General features: G+C 36.9%; 1 protein-coding gene across 4 annotated transcripts in view; it reads left to right on the forward strand.

The window, feature by feature from the left end:
• Positions 1–22,110, forward strand: part of LOC144440294 (double-strand break repair protein MRE11-like) — a 145,095-nt gene that overhangs the window by 61,019 nt on the left and 61,966 nt on the right. For 2 of the 4 annotated variants that reach the window (XM_078129653.1, XM_078129654.1), the window contains exons 10-13: positions 140–263; positions 1,838–1,944; positions 6,764–6,991; positions 12,149–12,428. In XM_078129653.1, the coding sequence (XP_077985779.1) occupies positions 140–263; positions 1,838–1,944; positions 6,764–6,991; positions 12,149–12,428 (739 nt within the window). Of the gene's footprint in view, positions 1–139; positions 264–1,837; positions 1,945–6,763; positions 6,992–12,148; positions 12,429–19,970; positions 20,406–22,110 lie in introns of those variants that run through there. The other 2 variants (XM_078129655.1, XM_078129652.1) reach the window with 2 other exon arrangements.

A 22,110-nucleotide genomic window follows, 5' to 3' on the forward strand; every position in this document is an offset into this window, starting at 1 on the left:
CCTAGTATGGATCAGCAGGTGGATAAACAATTTTAAAACTGTACAGTTGTGCTACAACACTATTGGCGCTATTTTTAGGTTGACTATAGTGGAGGGTTTGACTTGTTTTGACTAACTTTACTTCCATTGTTTATTTTAGGTTGACTATAGTGGAGGGTTTGATTTGTTTAATACAACTCGATTTGGTCAGAAGTTTGTAGACAAAGTGGCCAATCCTAAAGATTTGATTTTATTCCAAAAGAAGAAAGTGATTGATAGAAAATGTAGGTTTATGTATTCACTTAAATCTTAGCTTGGTTACACTGCCACCATGCTTTAATACCATACATAACTTGGTTACACTGCCACCATACTATAATACCATTATACATAGCTTGGTTACACTGCCACCATGCTATAATACCATTATACATAGCTTGGTTACACTGCCACCATGCTATAATACCATTATACATAGCTTGGTTACACTGCCACCATACTATAATACCATTATACATAGCTTGGTTACACTGCCACCATGCTATAATACCATTATACATAGCTTGGTTACACTGCCACCATACTATAATACCATACATAGCTTGGTTAGACTGCCACCATGCTATAATACCATTATACATAGCTTGGTTAGACTGCCACCATACTATAATACCATACATAGCTTGGTTACACTGCCACCATTGCTATAATACCATACATAGCTTGGTTACACTGCCACCATGCTATAATACCATACATAGCTTGGTTAGACTGCCACCATACTATAATACCATACATAGCTTGGTTAGACTGCCACCATGCTATAATACCATACATAGCTTGGTTACACTGCCACCATGCTATAATACCATACATAGCTTAGTTAGACTGCCACCATGCTATAATACCATACATAGCTTGGTTAGACTGCCACCATACTATAATACCATACATAGCTTGGTTACACTGCCACCATGCTATAATACCGTACATAGCTTGGTTAGACTGCCACCATGCTATAATACCATACATAACTTGGTTAGACTGCCACCATACTATAATACCATACATAGCTTGGTTACACTGCCACCATGCTATAATACCGTACATAGCTTGGTTACACTGCCACCATGCTATAATACCATACATAGCTTGGTTACACTACCACCATACTATAATACCGTACATAGCTTGGTTACACTGCCACCATACTATAATACTATACATAGCTTGGTTACACTGCCACCATGCTATAATACCATTATACATAGCTTGGTTACACTGCCACCATGCTATAATACCGTACATAGCTTGGTTAGACTGCCACCATGCTATAATACCATACATAGCTTGGTTACACTGCCACCATGCTATAATACCATACATAGCTTGGTTACACTACCACCATACTATAATACCATACATAGCTTGGTTACACTACCACCATACTATAATACCATACATAGCTTGGTTACACTACCACCATACTATAATACCATACATAGCTTGGTTACACTGCCACCATGCTATAATACCATACATAGCTTGGTTACACTACCACCATACTATAATACCGTACATAGCTTGGTTACACTGCCACCATGCTTTAATACCATACATAGCTTGGTTGGACTGCCACCATGCTATAATACCATACATAGCTTGGTTACACTGCCACCATGCATGCTATAATACCATTACATAGCTTGGTTACACTGCCACCATGGTGACTGTGCTAAGACTGAAGTCCCAGATGACTTCTCTCTTCCTTCACACCTGTCTACAAGAGCGTCCTCAACATGCCACAAAAATATTAATTTCTCTCTGTACGTTGTAACTCTAGAAATTACATTTTCAGATTCTAAACCTGGTGTAGATGAGTTAGATAGTTATCTACGTCCTGAAGCACTAGACACGGCCAGAGTTGAAGATTTAGTCAAGGAGTATTTCAGTAGTACAGACAAGGTAAAGACATTTTATTTGTAAAATTTTGAAACCACATTCTTGTAAATTATGAATTGTGCAAGTACAGACTCAGTATGTTGTATGTATTTATTTCTGATAGTTTACTATTGGTAGAAGTAAGATAAGTCACTGTAAATTGAACTAAACTACTATTGGTAGAAGTAAGATAAGTCACTGTAAATTGAACTAAACTACTATTGGTAGAAGTAAGATAAGTCACTGTAAATTAAACTATACTACTATTGGTAGAAGTAAGATAAGTCACTGTAAATTGAACTAAACTACTATTGGTAGAAGTAAGATAAGTCACTATAAATTAAACTATACTACTATTGGTAGAAGTAAGATAAGTCACTGTAAATTAAACTATACAACTATTGGTAGAAGTAAGATAAGTCACTGTAAATTGAACTAAACTACTATTGGTAGAAGTAAGATAAGTCACTGTAAATTAAACTATACTACTGTTGGTAGAAGTAAGATAAGTCACGGTAAATTAAACTATACTACTATTGGTAGAAGTAAGATAAGTCACTGTAAATTAAACTATACTACTATTGGTAGAAGTAAGATAAGTCACTGTAAATTAAACTATACTACTATTGGTAGAAGTAAGATAAGTCACTGTAAATTGAACTAAACTACTACCAAATGCATGCCTTCTATGACATTACAATGCATGCCTTCTATGACATTACAATGCATGCCTTCTATGACATTACAATGCATGCCTTCTATGACATTACAATGCATGCCTTCTATCACATTACAATGCATGCCTTCTATCACATTACAGTGCATGCCTTCTATGACATTACAATGCATGCCTTCTATGACATTACAGTGCATGCCTTCTATCACATTACAGTGCATGCCTTCTATGACATTACAATGCATGCCTTCTATGACATTACAATGCATGCCTTCTATGACATTACAATGCATGCCTTCTATGACATTACAATGCATGCCTTCTATGACATTACAATGCATGCCTTCTATCACATTACAATGCATGCCTTCTATCACATTACAATGCATGCCTTCTATCACATTACAGTGCATGCCTTCTATGACATTACAATGCATGCCTTCTATCACATTACAGTGCATGCCTTCTATCACATTACAGTGCATGCCTTCTATGACATTACAGTGCATGCCTTCTATGACATTACAGTGCATGCCTTCTATGACATTACAATGCATGCCTTCTATGACATTACAATGCATGCCTTCTATCACATTACAGTGCATGCCTTCTATCACATTACAGTGCATGCCTTCTATGACATTACAGTGCATGCCTTCTATCACATTACAGTGCATGCCTTCTATGACATTACAATGCATGCCTTCTATGACATTACAATGCATGCCTTTTATGACATTACAATGCATGCCTTCTATGACATTACAATGCATGCCTTCTATCACATTACAGTGCATGCCTTCTATCACATTACAGTGCATGCCTTCTATGACATTACAGTGCATGCCTTCTATGACATTACAGTGCATGCCTTCTATGACATTACAATGCATGCCTTCTATCACATTACAATGCATGCCTTCTATGACATTACAATGCATGCCTTCTATCACATTACAGTGCATGCCTTCTATGACATTACAGTGCATGCCTTCTATGACATTACAGTGCATGCCTTCTATGACATTACAGTGCATGCCTTCTATGATATTACAGTGCATGCCTTCTATGACATTACAGTGCATGCCTTCTATGACATTACAATGCATGCCTTCTATGACATTACAATACATGCCTTCTATGACATTACAGTGCATGCCTTCTATGACATTACAATGCATGCCTTCTATGACATTACAATGCATGCCTTCTATCACATTACAGTGCATGCCTTCTATCACATTACAGTGCATGCCTTCTATGACATTACAGTGCATGCCTTCTATGACATTACAATGCATGCCTTCTATGATATTACAGTGCATGCCTTCTATGACATTACAGTGCATGCCTTCTATGATATTACAGTGCATGCCTTCTATGACATTACAGTGCATGCCTTCTATGACATTACAGTGCATGCCTTCTATCACATTACAGTGCATGCCTTCTATGGCATTACAGTGCATGCCTTCTATGACATTGCAATGCATGCTTTCTGCCACATTACAATGCATGCCTTCTATGACATTACAATGCATGCCTTCTATGACATTACAATGCATGCCTTCTATGACATTACAATGCATGCCTCCTATGACATTACAATGCATGCCTTCTATGACATTGCAATGCATGCTTTCTGCCACATTACAATGCATGCCTTCTATGACATTACAATGCATGCCTTCTTTGACATTACAATGCATGCCTTCTATCACATTACAGTGCATGCCTTCTATCACATTACAGTGCATGCCTTCTATGACATTACAGTGCATGCCTTCTATCACATTACAGTGCATGCCTTCTATCACATTACAATGCATGCCTTATATCACATTACAATGCATGCCTTCTATCACATTACAATACATGCCTTCTATGACATTACAATGCATGCCTTCTATGACATTACAATGCATGCCTTCTATGACATTACAATGCATGCCTTCTATCACATTACAGTGCATGCCTTCTATCACATTACAGTGCATGCCTTCTATGACATTACAATGCATGCCTTCTATGACATTACAATGCATGCCTTCTATCACATTACAATGCATGCCTTCTATCACATTACAATGCATGCCTTCTATGACATTACAGTGCATGCCTTCTATCACATTACAATGCATGCCTTCTATGACATTACAATGCATGCCTTCTATCACATTACAATGCATGCCTTCTATGACATTACAATGCATGCCTTCTATGACATTACAGTGCATGCCTTCTATCACATTACAGTGCATGCCTTCTATCACATTACAATGCATGCCTTCTATCACATTACAATGCATGCTTTCTATGACATTACAGTGCATGCCTTCTATGACATTACAGTGCATGCCTTCTATGACATTACAGTGCATGCCTTCTATGACATTACAATACATGCCTTCTATGACATTACAGTACATGCCTTCTATGACATTACAGTGCATGCCTTCTATGACATTACAGTGCATGCCTTCTATGACATTACAATGCATGCCTTCTATGACATTACAATACATGCCTTCTATGACATTACAGTGCATGCCTTCTATGACATTACAATGCATGCCTTCTATGACATTACAGTGCATGCCTTCTATGACATTACAGTGCATGCCTTCTATGACATTACAATGCATGCCTTCTATCACATTACAATGCATGCCTTCTATCACATTACAATGCATGCCTTCTGGCATTATTAGAATAATTTATTGCTAAGTATGAAGTATGGATTCTTTAATAATTTTTAGTTAGTATCAAAAATGACATCATCGGATTGTTTACATGTTTTTTCATCAGAAAATGTGCATATTCATTGTTGTTGTGATACGATCTAATATGGCTGCCTGGCAGCCATTTTGTTTGTGAATTTTCCTTGTCCAAAGCCATAACTCAGACATGCTTGAACAGATCTCATTCAAAGTTGGTATTAGCACATTGTTCTGTGACATACATGTGCATATCCATTTGTGTCGTGATACAATCCGATATGGCTGCCTGGCAGCCATTTTGTTTGCGAATTTTCCATGTTCAAAGCCATAACTCAGACATGCTTGAACAGATCTCATTCAAAGTTGGTATTAGGACAGTGTTCTATGACATACATGTGCATATCCATTTTTGTCGTGATATAATCTGATATGGCTGCCTGGCAGCCATTTTGTTGGCGCAGTTTTCATGTCCAAAGCCATAACTCAGACATGCTTGAACAGAGTAGTGATATCAAAAACAACCATATGAGGCCAAACAACGTTAACCAGGTTTGAAAATGACAACATAAACTGTCAGTTCCTCAAAACCCAATCATAGCGGAGACTTTAATGACTTTAATGACTTGTTTAGGTTGCCTTGGTTGCCTTGGTTGCCTTGGTTGCCCGTTAAACAGTTTTTGTGTGTGGCCTACCCAGTTTGAGTGTAGTCAATTGCAATCGATAGTTAAGTATACTTCTCAGTAAGTAGAATACTATGAGTGACTTTTAGATACACAGATTTAATCTCACCCTAAAATGTATCAAGTCAGCTTGTGTCCACTTAACCTAGTCACCTATCATGTCATTACTTTTTCACGGCAACTGTGGATTTTTTTTTAAAGTAACAAGATTAAAAAAAACATCTTCTTCATGTTTCTCTGTCTCTCCTTTTCCTCCTCTCTATCTTCTTTTTATCTTCTTTTTACTGGATTCCTGGTAACAATCTGTTCCCAGTATGTCTAAACAATTACAATGTTCTCAGCCCCCCTCCCCCACCCCCACCCCCACCCCCACCCCCTCCACTTGAATAACTTGTCATGAACGAAATGCTCTGTTTGTGAACAATGTTGTTGTTGTTGCTATAATGACTGTAGATTATGATGATGTCGACAGTCTAGACACTTGCTAATTCTTGCCAGAGAGGGTGCTTTTCTGCAAATTATGAAGGATGGGCGCAAATAAAAATATTTTTAAAATTTTGATGTTGGATGTGAAAATTTGGGCCGGTTGGGTAATGAGAAACAGAAAAGAACATAGGGCCACCCTAATATGTTCACTTCATTTAAATGTGTTTATTTAGACAATTAACCAAAAAACAGAAAACTTTGACAATATGTAGACAATTGTATGTTTACTCTGTTAACCAAAAAACAGAAAACTTTGACAATATTTTTCATGATCTCTTTAGGCATGTCAGTTGTCATTACTAAGTGAGAAGGGATTAGGCAGGGCTGTACAAGAATTTGTAGACAAGGAAGAAAAAGATGCCATCTCTGAGTTAGTTACGTATCAACTACAGACAACACAAGTCCATCTGACTCAGACTGAAATGATAGAGGATGATATCGATGTTGAAGTAGAGAAATTCAAAGAGAACAGACTTAAAGAAGGACAAGAAGATAAAGAAGTTACTGAGGTCAGTATTGAAGATTGAATCAGATCAAACTATACACTGTAGACAATAAGTAAACATTTCAAATGAGGGTGATATCACCTGACTAACTATACACTGTAGACATTAAGTAAACATTTCAAATGAGGGTGATGTCACCTGACTAACTATACACTGTAGACAATAAGTAAACATTTCAAATGAGGGTGATGTCACCTGACTAACTATACACTGTAGACAATAAGTAAACATTTCAAATGAGGGTGATATCACCTGACTAACTATACACTGTAGACAATAAGTAAACATTTCAAATGAGGGTGATATCACCTGACTAACTATACACTGTAGACAATAAGTAAACATTTCAAATGAGGGTGATGTCACCTGACTAACTATACACTGTAGACAATAAGTAAACATTTCAAATGAGGGTGATGTCACCTGACTAACTATACACTGTAGACAATAAGTAAACATTTCAAATGAGGGTGATGTCACCTGACTAACTATACACTGTAGACAATAAGTAAACATTTCAAATGAGGGTGATGTCACCTGACTAACTATACACTGTAGACAATAAGTAAACATTTCAAATGAGGGTGATATCACCTGACTAACTATACACTGTAGACATTAAGTAAACATTTCAAATGAGGGTGATGTCACCTGACTAACTATACACTGTAGACAATAAGTAAACATTTCAAATGAGGGTGATGTCACCTGACTAACTATACACTATAGACATTAAGTAAACATTTCAAATGAGGGTGATGTCACCTGACTAACTATACACTGTAGACAATAAGTAAACATTTCAAATGAGGGTGATGTCACCTGACTAACTATACACTGTAGACAATAAGTAAACATTTCAAATGAGGGTGATATCACCTGACTAACTATACACTGTAGACATTAAGTAAACATTTCAAATGAGGGTGATATCACCTGACTAACTATACACTGTAGACATTAAGTAAACATTTCAAATGAGGGTGATGTCACCTGACTAACTATACACTGTAGACAATAAGTAAACATTTCAAATGAGGGTGATATCACCTGACTAACTATACACTGTAGACAATAAGTAAACATTTCAAATGAGGGTGATGTCACCTGACTAACTATACACGGTAGACATTAAGTAAACATTTGAAATGAGGGTGATGTCACCTGACTAACTATACACTGTAGACAATAAGTAAACATTTCAAATGAGGGTGATGTCACCTGACTAACTATACACTGTAGACATTAAGTAAACATTTCAAATGAGGGTGATGTCACCTGACTAACTATACACTGTAGACATTAAGTAAACATTTCAAATGAGGGTGATATCACCTGACTAACTATACACTGTAGACAATAAGTAAACATTTCAAATGAGGGTGATATCACCTGACTAACTATACACTGTAGACAATAAGTAAACATTTCAAATGAGGGTGATATCACCTGACTAACTATACACTGTAGACAATAAGTAAACATTTCAAATGAGGGTGATGTCACCTGACTAACTATACACTGTAGACAATAAGTAAACATTTCAAATGAGGGTGATGTCACCTGACTAACTATACACTGTAGACAATAAGTAAACATTTCAAATGAGGGTGATGTCACCTGACTAACTATACACTGTAGACAATAAGTAAACATTTCAAATGAGGGTGATGTCACCTGACTAACTATACACTGTAGACAATAAGTAAACATTTCAAATGAGGGTGATGTCACCTGACTAACTATACACTGTAGACATTAAGTAAACATTTCAAATGAGGGTGATGTCACCTGACTAACTATACACTGTAGACAATAAGTAAACATTTCAAATGAGGGTGATGTCACCTGACTAACTATACACTGTAGACAATAAGTAAACATTTGAAATGAGGGTGATGTCACCTGACTAACTATACACTGTAGACAATAAGTAAACATTTCAAATGAGGGTGATATCACCTGACTAACTATACACTGTAGACAATAAGTAAACATTTCAAATGAGGGTGATGTCACCTGACTAACTATACACTGTAGACAATAAGTAAACATTTCAAATGAGGGTGATGTCACCTGACTAACTATACACTGTAGACAATAAGTAAACATTTCAAATGAGGGTGATATCACCTGACTAACTATACACTGTAGACATTAAGTAAACATTTCAAATGAGGGTGATGTCACCTGACTAACTATACACTGTAGACAATAAGTAAACATTTCAAATGAGGGTGATGTCACCTGACTAACTATACACTGTAGACAATAAGTAAACATTTCAAATGAGGGTGATGTCACCTGACTAACTATACACTGTAGACAATAAGTAAACATTTCAAATGAGGGTGATGTCACCTGACTAACTATACACTGTAGACAATAAGTAAACATTTGAAATGAGGGTGATGTCACCTGACTAACTATACACTATAGACATTAAGTAAACATTTCAAATGAGGGTGATGTCACCTGACTAACTATACACTGTAGACAATAAATAAACATTTCAAATGAGGGTGATGTCACCTGACTAACTATACACTGTAGACAATAAGTAAACATTTCAAATGAGGGTGATATCACCTGACTAACTATACACTGTAGACAATAAGTAAACATTTCAAATGAGGGTGATATCACCTGACTAACTATACACTGTAGACAATAAGTAAACATTTCAAATGAGGGTGATGTCACCTGACTAACTATACACGGTAGACATTAAGTAAACATTTGAAATGAGGGTGATGTCACCTGACTAACTATACACTGTAGACAATAAGTAAACATTTCAAATGAGGGTGATGTCACCTGACTAACTATACACTGTAGACATTAAGTAAACATTTCAAATGAGGGTGATGTCACCTGACTAACTATACACTGTAGACATTAAGTAAACATTTCAAATGAGGGTGATATCACCTGACTAACTATACACTGTAGACAATAAGTAAACATTTCAAATGAGGGTGATATCACCTGACTAACTATACACTGTAGACAATAAGTAAACATTTCAAATGAGGGTGATATCACCTGACTAACTATACACTGTAGACAATAAGTAAACATTTCAAATGAGGGTGATGTCACCTGACTAACTATACACTATAGACATTAAGTAAACATTTCAAATGAGGGTGATGTCACCTGACTAACTATACACTATAGACAATAAGTAAACATTTCAAATGAGGGTGATGTCACCTGACTAACTATACACTGTAGACAATAAGTAAACATTTCAAATGAGGGTGATGTCACCTGACTAACTATACACTGTAGACAATAAGTAAACATTTCAAATGAGGGTGATGTCACCTGACTAACTATACACTGTAGACAATAAGTAAACATTTCAAATGAGGGTGATGTCACCTGACTAACTATACACTGTAGACAATAAGTAAACATTTCAAATGAGGGTGATGTCACCTGACTAACTATACACTATAGACATTAAGTAAACATTTCAAATGAGGGTGATGTCACCTGACTAACTATACACTGTAGACAATAAGTAAACATTTCAAATGAGGGTGATGTCACCTGACTAACTATACACTGTAGACAATAAGTAAACATTTGAAATGAGGGTGATGTCACCTGACTAACTATACACTGTAGACAATAAGTAAACATTTCAAATGAGGGTGATGTCACCTGACTAACTATACACTGTAGACAATAAGTAAACATTTCAAATGAGGGTGATGTCACCTGACTAACTATACACTGTAGACAATAAGTAAACATTTCAAATGAGGGTGATGTCACCTGACTAACTATACACTGTAGACAATAAGTAAACATTTCAAATGAGGGTGATATCACCTGACTAACTATACACTGTAGACAATAAGTAAACATTTCAAATGAGGGTGATGTCACCTGACTAACTATACACTGTAGACATTAAGTAAACATTTCAAATGAGGGTGATGTCACCTGACTAACTATACACTGTAGACAATAAGTAAACATTTCAACTGAACTGAGGTTCAGTAGTGCTATAGGGATCGCCCGGTGTCTGTCTGTCTGTGTGTGTGTGTGTGTGTGTGTGTGTGTGTGTAAACAACTTAAAGTCAAAAACTGCTGAACCGATTACCATGATATTTGTAGGGTCCATTACCTTGGGTGTCTAGTTGGGAAATTGTTCAAATCAACATGATCGCATCACAGGTGTGTGATTTGGGTAAAAAAAATGTGATTTTTGGTCAAAAAACTTAAACTCAGAAACTACTGGGCAGATTGGTATGAAATTTGGTTGGAAGATTCTTTAGGGAGTGTAAAGTAAGATTTGTTCATGACATGATTATTTCATCAGTGATATGCAAATTAGGGCTAAAAATGTGTCTTTTTGGTTAAAAATCTACAATTCCAAAACCACTGAGCAGATTGGGCTGAAATTTAATGGGGATGCATTTAGGGATGTATTGACAAAGATATATTAAGCATACAATGATTCCATGGGTGATATGCAAATTAGGTGTAAAAATGATAATTTTTGGTCAAAAACTTATATCTCAAAAAGTACTTGGTCAATGAGTCTGAAACTTGGTGAGATGTTTCTGAAACTGTTATTCTGCAGATATTCTTCAAAATATTTTGACAAAATTGGCCGTAGCCCTTTAGCAACAACCAAATGGCAGTATATTTTGGTCAAATAACAACATCATCTGGTAGGCAAATGAGTAAACATTCAAAAATGAATGCAAATACCCTAGCAACCATGACCACGCCCATAGCAACAGCCGAACAGTGGTGTATTTCACAAAGATAACAACAGGGTTTAATAGACAATTGAATAAACATTCAAAAAATGTATGTAAATTTGCCTAGCAACAAGACCACGCCCATAGCAACAGCCAAATGATCATGTGTATTGCAAAGACAATATCAGGAATTCATACACAAGTGAACAAAAACATACACAAATGTATGCATATATATCTAACAACATGACCACGCCCATAGCAACAGCCAAATGATAGCATTTATCGTAAAGATAGCAACATGGTTGGATAGGCAACTGGATAGTCATTCAGCAAATGAACACCTATTGTTAGCATGGACTAGCATATGGATAAACATTTTTAAAAACTGTACGGTTGTGCTACAATGCCATTGGTGGTATTTTTATCATTATAGGCATTAGCCAGGGCACGTGCTAAAAGACCTTATACACAGCCTGATGACTTAAGTGATGTTGACGAGGAGAAGAATAGAGATATCGACAGTGATGACAGCTCAGCTACATCAAAGGGCAGAGGGAGTGGGAGGGGAAGGGGTAGAGGTAGGGGGTCTAGGGGTGGTGGAGATGCTAGTAGTAGTAGGGGAGGGAGGGGCAGTCGAGGAGGGAGAGGTTCCAGAGGAGGAAGAACTAAAACAAGTGTGGTATCAAACAAAGATGTCAATTCTATTACATCTGGTAAGTGTACTCTAGATGGATAGCTACATGTAGTTGTTATTGAGGGGAAGAGATAAAGTGCATGGGGGTGGGAGAGGGGGAGGGGGTTAGGGTTGCAAAGTTGGAAAACAGTTAGTGAATTGTACTGTATGCCATGTATTGACTCTGTACCTGTCTATGTATACAGTTCTATTACATACCATGTATTGACTATGTACCTGTCTATGTATACAGTTCTATTACATACCATGTATTGACTCTGTACCTGTCTATGTATACAGTTCTATTACATACCATGTATTGACTCTGTACCTGTCTATGTATAGTTCTGTTACATACCATGTATTGACTCTGTACCTGTCTATGTATACAGTTCTATTACATACCATGTATTGACTCTGTACCTGTCTATGTATACAGTTCTATTACATACCATGTATTGACTCTGTACCTGTCTATGTATACAGTTCTATTATATACCATGTATTGACTCTGTACCTGTCTATGTATACAGTTCTATTACATACCATGTATTGACAGTTCTATTACATACCATGTATTGACTCTGTACCTGTCTATGTATACAGTTCTATTATATACCATGTATTGACTCTGTACCTGTCTATGTATACAGTTCTATTACATACCATGTATTGACAGTTCTATTACATACCATGTATTGACAGTTCTATTACATACCATGTATTGACTCTGTACCTGTCTATGTATACAGTTCTATTACATACCATGTATTGACAGTTCTATTACATACCATGTATTGACTCTGTACCTGTCTATGTATACAGTTCTATTACATACCATGTATTGACTCCGTACCTGTCTATGTATACAGTTCTATTACATACCATGTATTGACTATGTACCTGTCTATGTATACAGTTCTATTACATACCATGTATTGACTCTGTACCTGTCTATGTATACAGTTCTATTACATACCATGTATTGACTCTGTACCTGTCTATGTATACAGTTCTATTATATACCATGTATTGACTCTGTACCTGTCTATGTATACAGTTCTATTACATACCATGTATTGACTCTGTACCTGTCTATGTATACAGTTCTATTACATACCATGTATTGACTCTGTACCTGTCTATGTATACAGTTCTGTTACATACCATGTATTGACAGTTCTATTACATACCATGTATTGACTCTGTACCTGTCTATGTATACAGTTCTATTACATACTATTTTAAACTTCTGACATATGAAGTGTGCTATAACATAATGTATGTGTACCAGGATGTATGTTGAACCTCTTTCTAATTCCCTAATCTGATGTTTTAACACCAAGCCAGTCAGTGCCTTAAATTGGTGATTTCATTTGTAGCACTAATGTGAATTTAATGATATTATTCAAACTAGTGATTGTTGATCTATACTCTATTCATACAATGTCATTATGACCCCAAATTCTATTTTTAGCACAACTGAACTGACAAGGTTCAGTTGTGCTATAGGCATGGTGCTTTGTCTGTGTGTGTGTGTGTGTATGTGTGTGTGTGTGTGTGTGTGTGTGTGTGTGTGTGTGTGTGTGTGTGTGTGTGACTTAAACTCAAAACTGCCAGACTGATTGCCTTGGTATTTGATATGGACATTACGTTTGGTGTCTAGTTGGGATATTGTTCAAAGCAAAATGATTGCAACACAAATATGTGATTTGGGTCAAAAAATGTCATTTTTGGTAAAAAAAACAAAAAACAAAAACCTCTTAAACTCAAAAGCTAGAGAGCGGATTGGTCTGAAATGTGACGGGAACATTCTTATGGGTATGTTGATTAAGATTTGTTCATGACATGATGATTCCCTCAGTAATATGTTAATTAGGGCTAAAAATGTGTCTTTTTGGTCAAAATCTTTCATTCCAAAACTACTCAGCAGATTGGGTTCAAATTTGATTGGTATGCATCTGGTGTATAGATGATCTCATCAGTGATATGCAAATTAGTTGTAAAAATGTGAATTTTGGTCAAAAACTTACATCTCAAAAAGTACTTGGTCAATGAGACTGAAACTTGGTGAGATGTTTTTCTTACTCTGCTGACCCACGCTTCACCTTGTCTCGTCAAAGTGGTTACATTTTTACTGTTCTTAGACTTTTCTCCACAAGATTCTTGGAGGAGGCATGTTAAGATGACAGGAAACTGTTCAATAATTTTTGTGATTCTCTGTCTCCTAATTAACTACTCTTGTGCCAGGGTGAATGATCAGAATGACTTTGTTGCCAATGTGACATACTCCTGTCAACATCTACTTTCACTGCGACATACCACACCTGCTGTCGACATTGACACTGCATTTATTGAGTCTTATTGTTACAAACGGGGGACGAACAATAAAACGAAAGGAGAGGTTCACGAGGTGGGCTTAGAAATAGACTTAAGAGACATGGATACAGACACCCTTTACCTGTGATTACTTTGTCAAATGTACGGTCTATAAACAACAAGATGGATGAATTTACAGCCAGGTCAGAATTCGACTCGGATTTCAGAAGCAGCAACCTGATTTGTTTGACTGAAACATGGCTAAACGAGGACATATTAGATGTTGAGTTAAAGGGGTACACTGTTATAAGGGCAGATAGAGATAGAGTGTAGTCACAGAAACTGGTTGGCAGAGGTTTGTGTATTTATTTTGAAAATAAATGGGCCTTGCAATTTCGGGTGCATGACCAAGTATGCACCTGTGATTACCAACTCTTGACTGTGTCATTCCAGCCTTTCCGGGAAATCTGACCATAATGTCATTCATCTATTACCCAAGTACAGACAAAAAGTGAAATGTAGAAAACCTGTGACGAAAACAGTACCAATGTGGACTGAAGGCAGTATAGATGAACTAAGAGGTTGTTTTGAAACAACGGACTGGCAAATATTCTTTGATTCCTGTAATAACCTTCACCAATTTACAGACACTATAACTTCTTATATTCAGTTTTGTGAAAGTAATATCATCATGAAAAAGTCAGTTAAAGTGTTTCCTGACAACAAGCCCTGGCTAACCAAAGATCTGAAAATGTGTTTGAATGACAAAAAGTTTGCTTTTCAAGATGACATGGTTGCTTTCAGAGAAAAAAAGGAAGGAATGTAAATTGGAAAGAGCTAAACTAAAATGAAAAGATAAGGTGGAACAGAGATTTTACACAGGGAATGCAAAACAGGCATGGGACGGGCTTACATACCATGATGGGGAGTCAAAATGCAAAAACAACATGTAATCCCTGAAAACTGTGTATCTTTTGTAAATGATTAGAATCGGTTCTATGGTAGATTTGATACCAACGATTGCAGTAGTCAGTGTGACAGTGTGTGTGAAAACATTCCAGTGGGTCAACCTATACAACTGACAGAGGATGAGGTTTATGTGAACAGATACATCATCCACTGGATTCAAGATTTTCTTTGTAATAGACCCCAAAGAGTGTTAATGAATGGAATTCTTTCAGATAAACTTGTTTTGAATACAGGCGCACCTCAGGGCTGCGTGTTATCACCAGTGTTGTTTTCAATTTATACTGATGAAATGAAAATTCAAGATTCAGTTGTAAGTTTGCTCAAATGTGCTGATGATATGGCACTTGTAGGCCTCCTGTTCAAAGAACAATCTCTAAATGAACATAATATATCTTGATCATGTAGCAACCCTGCAAGACTGGTGTAAGTCAAGTTTACTGGAAATGAACGTGGCTAAAACTAAGGAACTAATACTAGAAAATGACAAACGTAATGTCACATTTGAACCGGCTGTATTGAACGGTCAGTCTGTAGAAATCGTTGAGTGTTTCAAATATCTATGTTTGCAATTGGATCAAAAGCTAAATTTCACTGAAAACACCAACTGTATTGTTAAGAAGGCCATGCAGCATATATTTTTACTGAGGAGGCTACAGAGTTTTGACGTTTGTCAAAATGTTGCTGAAAAATATACAATAGCCTTATAGAAAGTGAGCTAACTTTCAACATTACAGTGTGGTATGGCAATTTGAGTGTTATAGAAAGTGAGCTAACTTTCAACATTACAGTGTGGTATGGCAATAGCCTTATAGAAAGTGAGCTAACTTTCAACATTACAGTGTGGTATGGCAATTTGAGTGTTATAGAAAGTGAGCTAACTTTCAACATTACAGTGTGGTATGGCAATAGCCTTATAGAAAGTGAGCTAACTTTCAACATTACAGTGTGGTATGGCAATAGCCTTATAGAAAGTGAGCTAACTTTCAACATTACAGTGTGGTATGGCAATAGCCTTATAGAAAGTGAGCTAACTTTCAACATGAGTGTGGTATGGCAATAGCCTTATAGAAAGTGAGCTAACTTTTAACATTACAGTGTGGTATGGCAATAGCCTTATAGAAAGTGAGCTAACTTTCAACATTACAGTGTGGTATGGCAATAGCCTTATAGAAAGTGAGCTAACTTTTAACATTACAGTGTGGTATGGCAATAGCCTTATAGAAAGTGAGCTAACTTTCAACATTACAGTGTGGTATGGCAATAGCCTTATAGAAAGTGAGCTAACTTTCAACATTACAGTGTGGTATGGCAATAGCCTTATAGAAAGTGAGCTAACTTTTAACATTACAGTGTGGTATGGCAATAGCCTTATAGAAAGTGAGCTAACTTTTAACATTACAGTGTGGTATGGCAATAGCCTTATAGAAAGTGAGCTAACTTTCAACATTACAGTGTGGTATGGCAATAGCCTTATAGAAAGTGAGCTAACTGTGTTTGTGTTACTGTGATTATTTTAGTGTGTATATGTATTTTATTGTAAGATTGTAACTGTGTTTGTATTACTGTAATTATTTTAGTGTGTATATGTATATTATTGTAAGATTGTAACTGTGTTTGTATTACTGTAATTATTTTAGTGTGTATATGTATTTTATTGTAAGATTGTAACTGTGTTTGTGTTACTGTGATTATTTTAGTGTGTATATGTATTTTATTGTAAGATTGTAACTGTGTTTGTGTTACTGTGATTATTTTAGTGTGTATATGTATTTTATTGTAAGATTGTAACTGTGTTTGTGTTACTGTGATTATTTTAGTGTGTATATGTATTTTATTGTAAGATTGTAACTGTGTTTGTATTACTGTAATTATTTTAGTGTGTATATGTATATTATTGTAAGATTGTAACTGTGTTTGTGTTACTGTGATTATTTTAGTGTGTATATGTATTTTATTGTAAGATTGTAACTCTGTTTGTATTACTGTGATTATTTTAGTGTGTATATGTATTTTATTGTAAGATTGTAACTGTGTTTGTGTTACTGTGATTATTTTAGTGTGTATATGTATTTTATTGTAAGATTGTAACTGTGTTTGTATTACTGTGATTATTTTAGTGTGTATATGTATTTTATTGTAAGATTGTAACTGTGTTTGTGTTACTGTGATTATTTTAGTGCGTATATGTATATTATTGGAAGATTGTAACTGTGTTTGTGTTACTGTGATTATTTTAGTGTGTATATGTATTTTATTGTAAGATTGTAACTGTGTTTGTATTACTGTGATTATTTTAGTGTGTATATGTATTTTATTGTAAGATTGTAACTGTGTTTGTGTTACTGTGATTATTTTAGTGTGTATATGTATTTTATTGTAAGATTGTAACTGTGTTTGTATTACTGTGATTATTTTAGTGTGTATATGTATTTTATTGTAAGTTTGTAACTGTGTTTGTATTACTGTGATTATTTTAGTGTGTATATGTATTTTATTGTAAGTTTGTAACTGTGTTTGTATTACTGTGATTATTTTAGTGTGTATATGTATTTTATTGTAAGATTGTAACTGTGTTTGTATTACTGTGATTATTTTAGTGCGTATAGGAAGATTAAGTATTAATCTATTTTATGGATGACGCCCTCTGGTGGTAGTTAAAAGCAATTAGGTAATTTCGCCTAGAGGGGGGTGGCGGCATTTGAAAAAACTCTGAGGCAATTCGCCCTCTTGCAGCAACTTCGGACATGAAAGCAAGGTAAAGAATTTGCTCTTCAAAAAGTTGTTTTGGGGCAAGATATCGTGGTCTGTCGTCACCTGTTTATAACAGAAAGCTTCCTTGCTACCGAAGGTTGGTATACAGCTGTACATTTTGTTATCATGAGTGTGAAAATACTCATTTTGGGTCATTCTTTCATCTCACGGCTCCGTACGGCATTTCATCACTGTTGTTTTCCACTCGACCCAACTTTTAATGTGTCTGATCGGGCTGAAGTCAAACTTGTTGGATTTGGGGGTCGTACAGTTGGGAAAACTCGTCGGTTTGACCTGCATTTAGTGAAAGACTATGAACCTGATATTGTTATTTTGGAACTTGGTTCTAATGATCTATGTTCTAGTGATGCAGCTAGTACGCCAGAAGGGGTAGGCCACCAATTAGTGAACTTGGCGTGCACACTTTACCATGAGTACAACGTGCGTATCGTTTGTGTTGATCAAATACTTTTTAGGAATGTTTGCCCACTGAATATGAGTGACTACAATGAGAGAGTGACGGTGCTGAACAGTTTTCTGGCTAATGAGCTTGCCAATTTTGAGTTTTGTTTGTTCTGGAAGCATAGGGGATTTTGGAATTCCCGGTTAGAATTACTATGCGTAGACGGCGTGCATCTAAGTGAGTTGGGTATGTATCGTTTTTACAAGAGTTTACGCGGGGCGATTTTGAGGTCACTCACCATGGTGTCACGTGGTCCGGTGGATTGACTCTAAACTTGGTTTTAACCGACGACTTCAATACGGCTGCATGAGCGACATACGTTGGTAATTTGAGTCTGATTGTCATGGTCTCTTCGACATGTTGCTGACCAGCATGCCCTGAGTATTAATCTTGATATGGCGTATCAATACTTAGGCATAGAAATTGTTTTATGGGGCAGCAGCCAAGGAATTTGGTCTGCAAGTTGCGGCTCACATTTTGACTTGTTATAATGTATCTATATGCATTTAGTGAGTTATATTGTCATATGAAATATTTTTATTTCATTTTAGCTATCGCATTTTATTCATTATATAATATATATTATAATGTACATGTACAGTTGTAACTGTTTCTGGAGCTTAATTGGTGAGCAGCAGCCAGGTAATCTGGTCTGCAAATTGTGGCTCACATTTGCCATTTGGTGTTCTTGAGTATCTTTTATACTTTTATGTTCCGGCATTATTTGCATGACATTTTGGCATTCCTTATGAATGACCCGTCTTGCAAGCCGGGTCGTTAGTATTTCATTGCGGTTTTATTTTATATTTGGCACCATAGCCTTATTGCTAGCTGGTGTATTAAAAAAAAAAAAAAAAAAATGATACTCATGTTATTGCTCCATGTTATTGGCCTTATTTGGCATGTTTTACCATTGAATATCTTATTCATGGTTCCCTTGTGATTAGGGATGTCCACTTAATGGACTTTATATTCATTGTCAGTGCCTTAATTATCTGTGCCGGTGCCAGACTATTGTATTAGTCAGGGCAATCAACATAATTTATAACTAATGTTGGTATTTATAATTTACTGCCATAGTGAGTTCTGTATTACAGATAATGGCACCTAAGCGAGCAAATGCTGGAAGAAAACGGAAGTCTGCTTCCTGCCAGTCCCAGCCAAAGTCAAAAAAGGTACATGAAGATCTGCCACCACCACAACAGATGGCGGAAGTACTATCATCAGGAGTCCAGAGCATAGCAGTATCCAGTGCACAGGTTCTGTCTGCAGACTCCTTAGAGAAGAATGCCACTCAACCTAATACTCACAACGGGCAAGCTACATCAAGCCACTCTGAGGGATCATCTGTTAATACAGAACAGCTGACAAAGACTATATCAGAAGCAGTGGTGCAAGGACTTGTTAATTCAGGCCTTCTCTCTAGATCTCAGGCCAACCATGGGCAACAGGATGTACATCAGCCAGGTGACAAGTCTTCTGGCGATGTGCTAAAGGAAGTAACAGATATTATGGGTAACCCTTCGTTTCCAAATGATCAATTGCCACTGCCTGAATCTGACATGCGGCCTGGTTCTGAGTTCACTAGTGTGTCAGTACCATTGCTTTCTAGAGTGCCTGACAAAGTGAAATCAAAAATTTGGTCAGATGAGTACGTGGATTTGGCCTCTCTCTTGAACCCAACACAACAGGATTTCAAATACACACTTGCAATGGCAAACAACAATGACAAGGCACACCTCTGCCTTGAACCATCCGTAAAGGGCAGGAAAATAGTGTCAATTGATCATTGGTTAACAGCTTTCAATACTTTTACAGCAGTTTATACTGTCAAATACCCAAATTCAGTTCCAGGGTTAATGAAATATATTGAGGTGGTTCGTGATTTGGCAGCCAAAAGGGCTAATTGGCGTTTTTACGATGAACAATTTCGGTACCTTCGACAGTCTATACGAATTCCCTGGGATAGTACTCACTGGGAATTATGGATGCAAGCTCTGCATATGAACCGCAGTGCTAGTGGGCCCAAAAGCCAGAGTTTTAGCCAGGGGGAGCCTCCCTTTCGTAAGGGGTATTGCTGGAAATTCAATTCGGGGAAAACCTGCTCTGGGTGTAGATTTGAACACAAATGTAGCAAGTGCAACTACTCTCATGCAGCAGTCAGCTGCTTTTCCAGACTCCCTCATTATGAGAAATCAAACCGATCAAACGCTGCCAGGCCACCAGCCGCTTCTTACCGGGCACGTACAAGTGTCAGTGCCGTCCCAAGTAGTAACACCGGTACGGGTGGAAATGCTTAGGAAGTACCTGCAAGGTTACCCAGCACAGCTCAAAAATTACTTGTTAGAAGGTTTCTCAGATGGTTTTCTCATTAACTTCTTTGGGAAGCATGTTAATTTTCAAGCTTCCAATTTGAAATCTGCTTTGGCTAACCCCGAAATTGTACAAAAGAAATTACAGAAAGAGCTTGAAGCTGGCAGACTTGCTGGCCCATTCCTGTCTCCACCTTTTCCTGTTTTTCGTGTCTCTCCCTTGGGAGTGGTCCCTAAAAAGGATCCAAATGAATTTCGTCTTATACATCACCTGTCCTACCCTGCTGGCTCCTCTGTCAACGATGGCATACCTCACGAATTTGCTTCAGTGCAGTATGCTACTGTTGATAGGGCAATTGAAATTATAAAAACCTTGGGCAGGGGATGTTTCCTGGCAAAGACAGATATCCGGTCAGCTTTCCGCATTATCCCTGTTTCACCAAAAGTTCAGCATTTATTGGGCTTGTCTTGGGAGGGAAAGTTTTACTATGATAGGTGCCTACCAATGGGTTGTTCGGCATCATGTCAGATTTTTGAGTCATTTAGTACTGCTATGGAATGGATTTCACTTCACAAATACGGGGCAGTGGCTGTGATTCACATCCTTGATGATTTCCTTTTCCTTGCACACACACATCATAAGTGCTTGTCTGACCTAACAAACTTTCTGAGTTTGAGCTCAGATTTGGGTGTGCCAATAGCACATGAGAAGACAGCTGGGCCAAGTACTTGTCTTACATTTGCTGGCATTGACCTTGACACTATCGCCATGGAAGCCAGGCTCCCCTATGATAAGCTCAAGAAATGCTGTACTTTGATTGACAATTTTTTGTCTCGTAAGTCAGTCAAACTGGTTGAGCTCCAATCTCTGATAGGAACCTTGAATTTTGCATGTCGTGTTATTGTAC

The sequence above is a fragment of the Glandiceps talaboti genome, chromosome 9 (genome assembly GCF_964340395.1).
Source record: "Glandiceps talaboti chromosome 9, keGlaTala1.1, whole genome shotgun sequence".
In the NCBI taxonomy this organism is placed as follows: domain Eukaryota; kingdom Metazoa; phylum Hemichordata; class Enteropneusta; family Spengelidae; genus Glandiceps; species Glandiceps talaboti.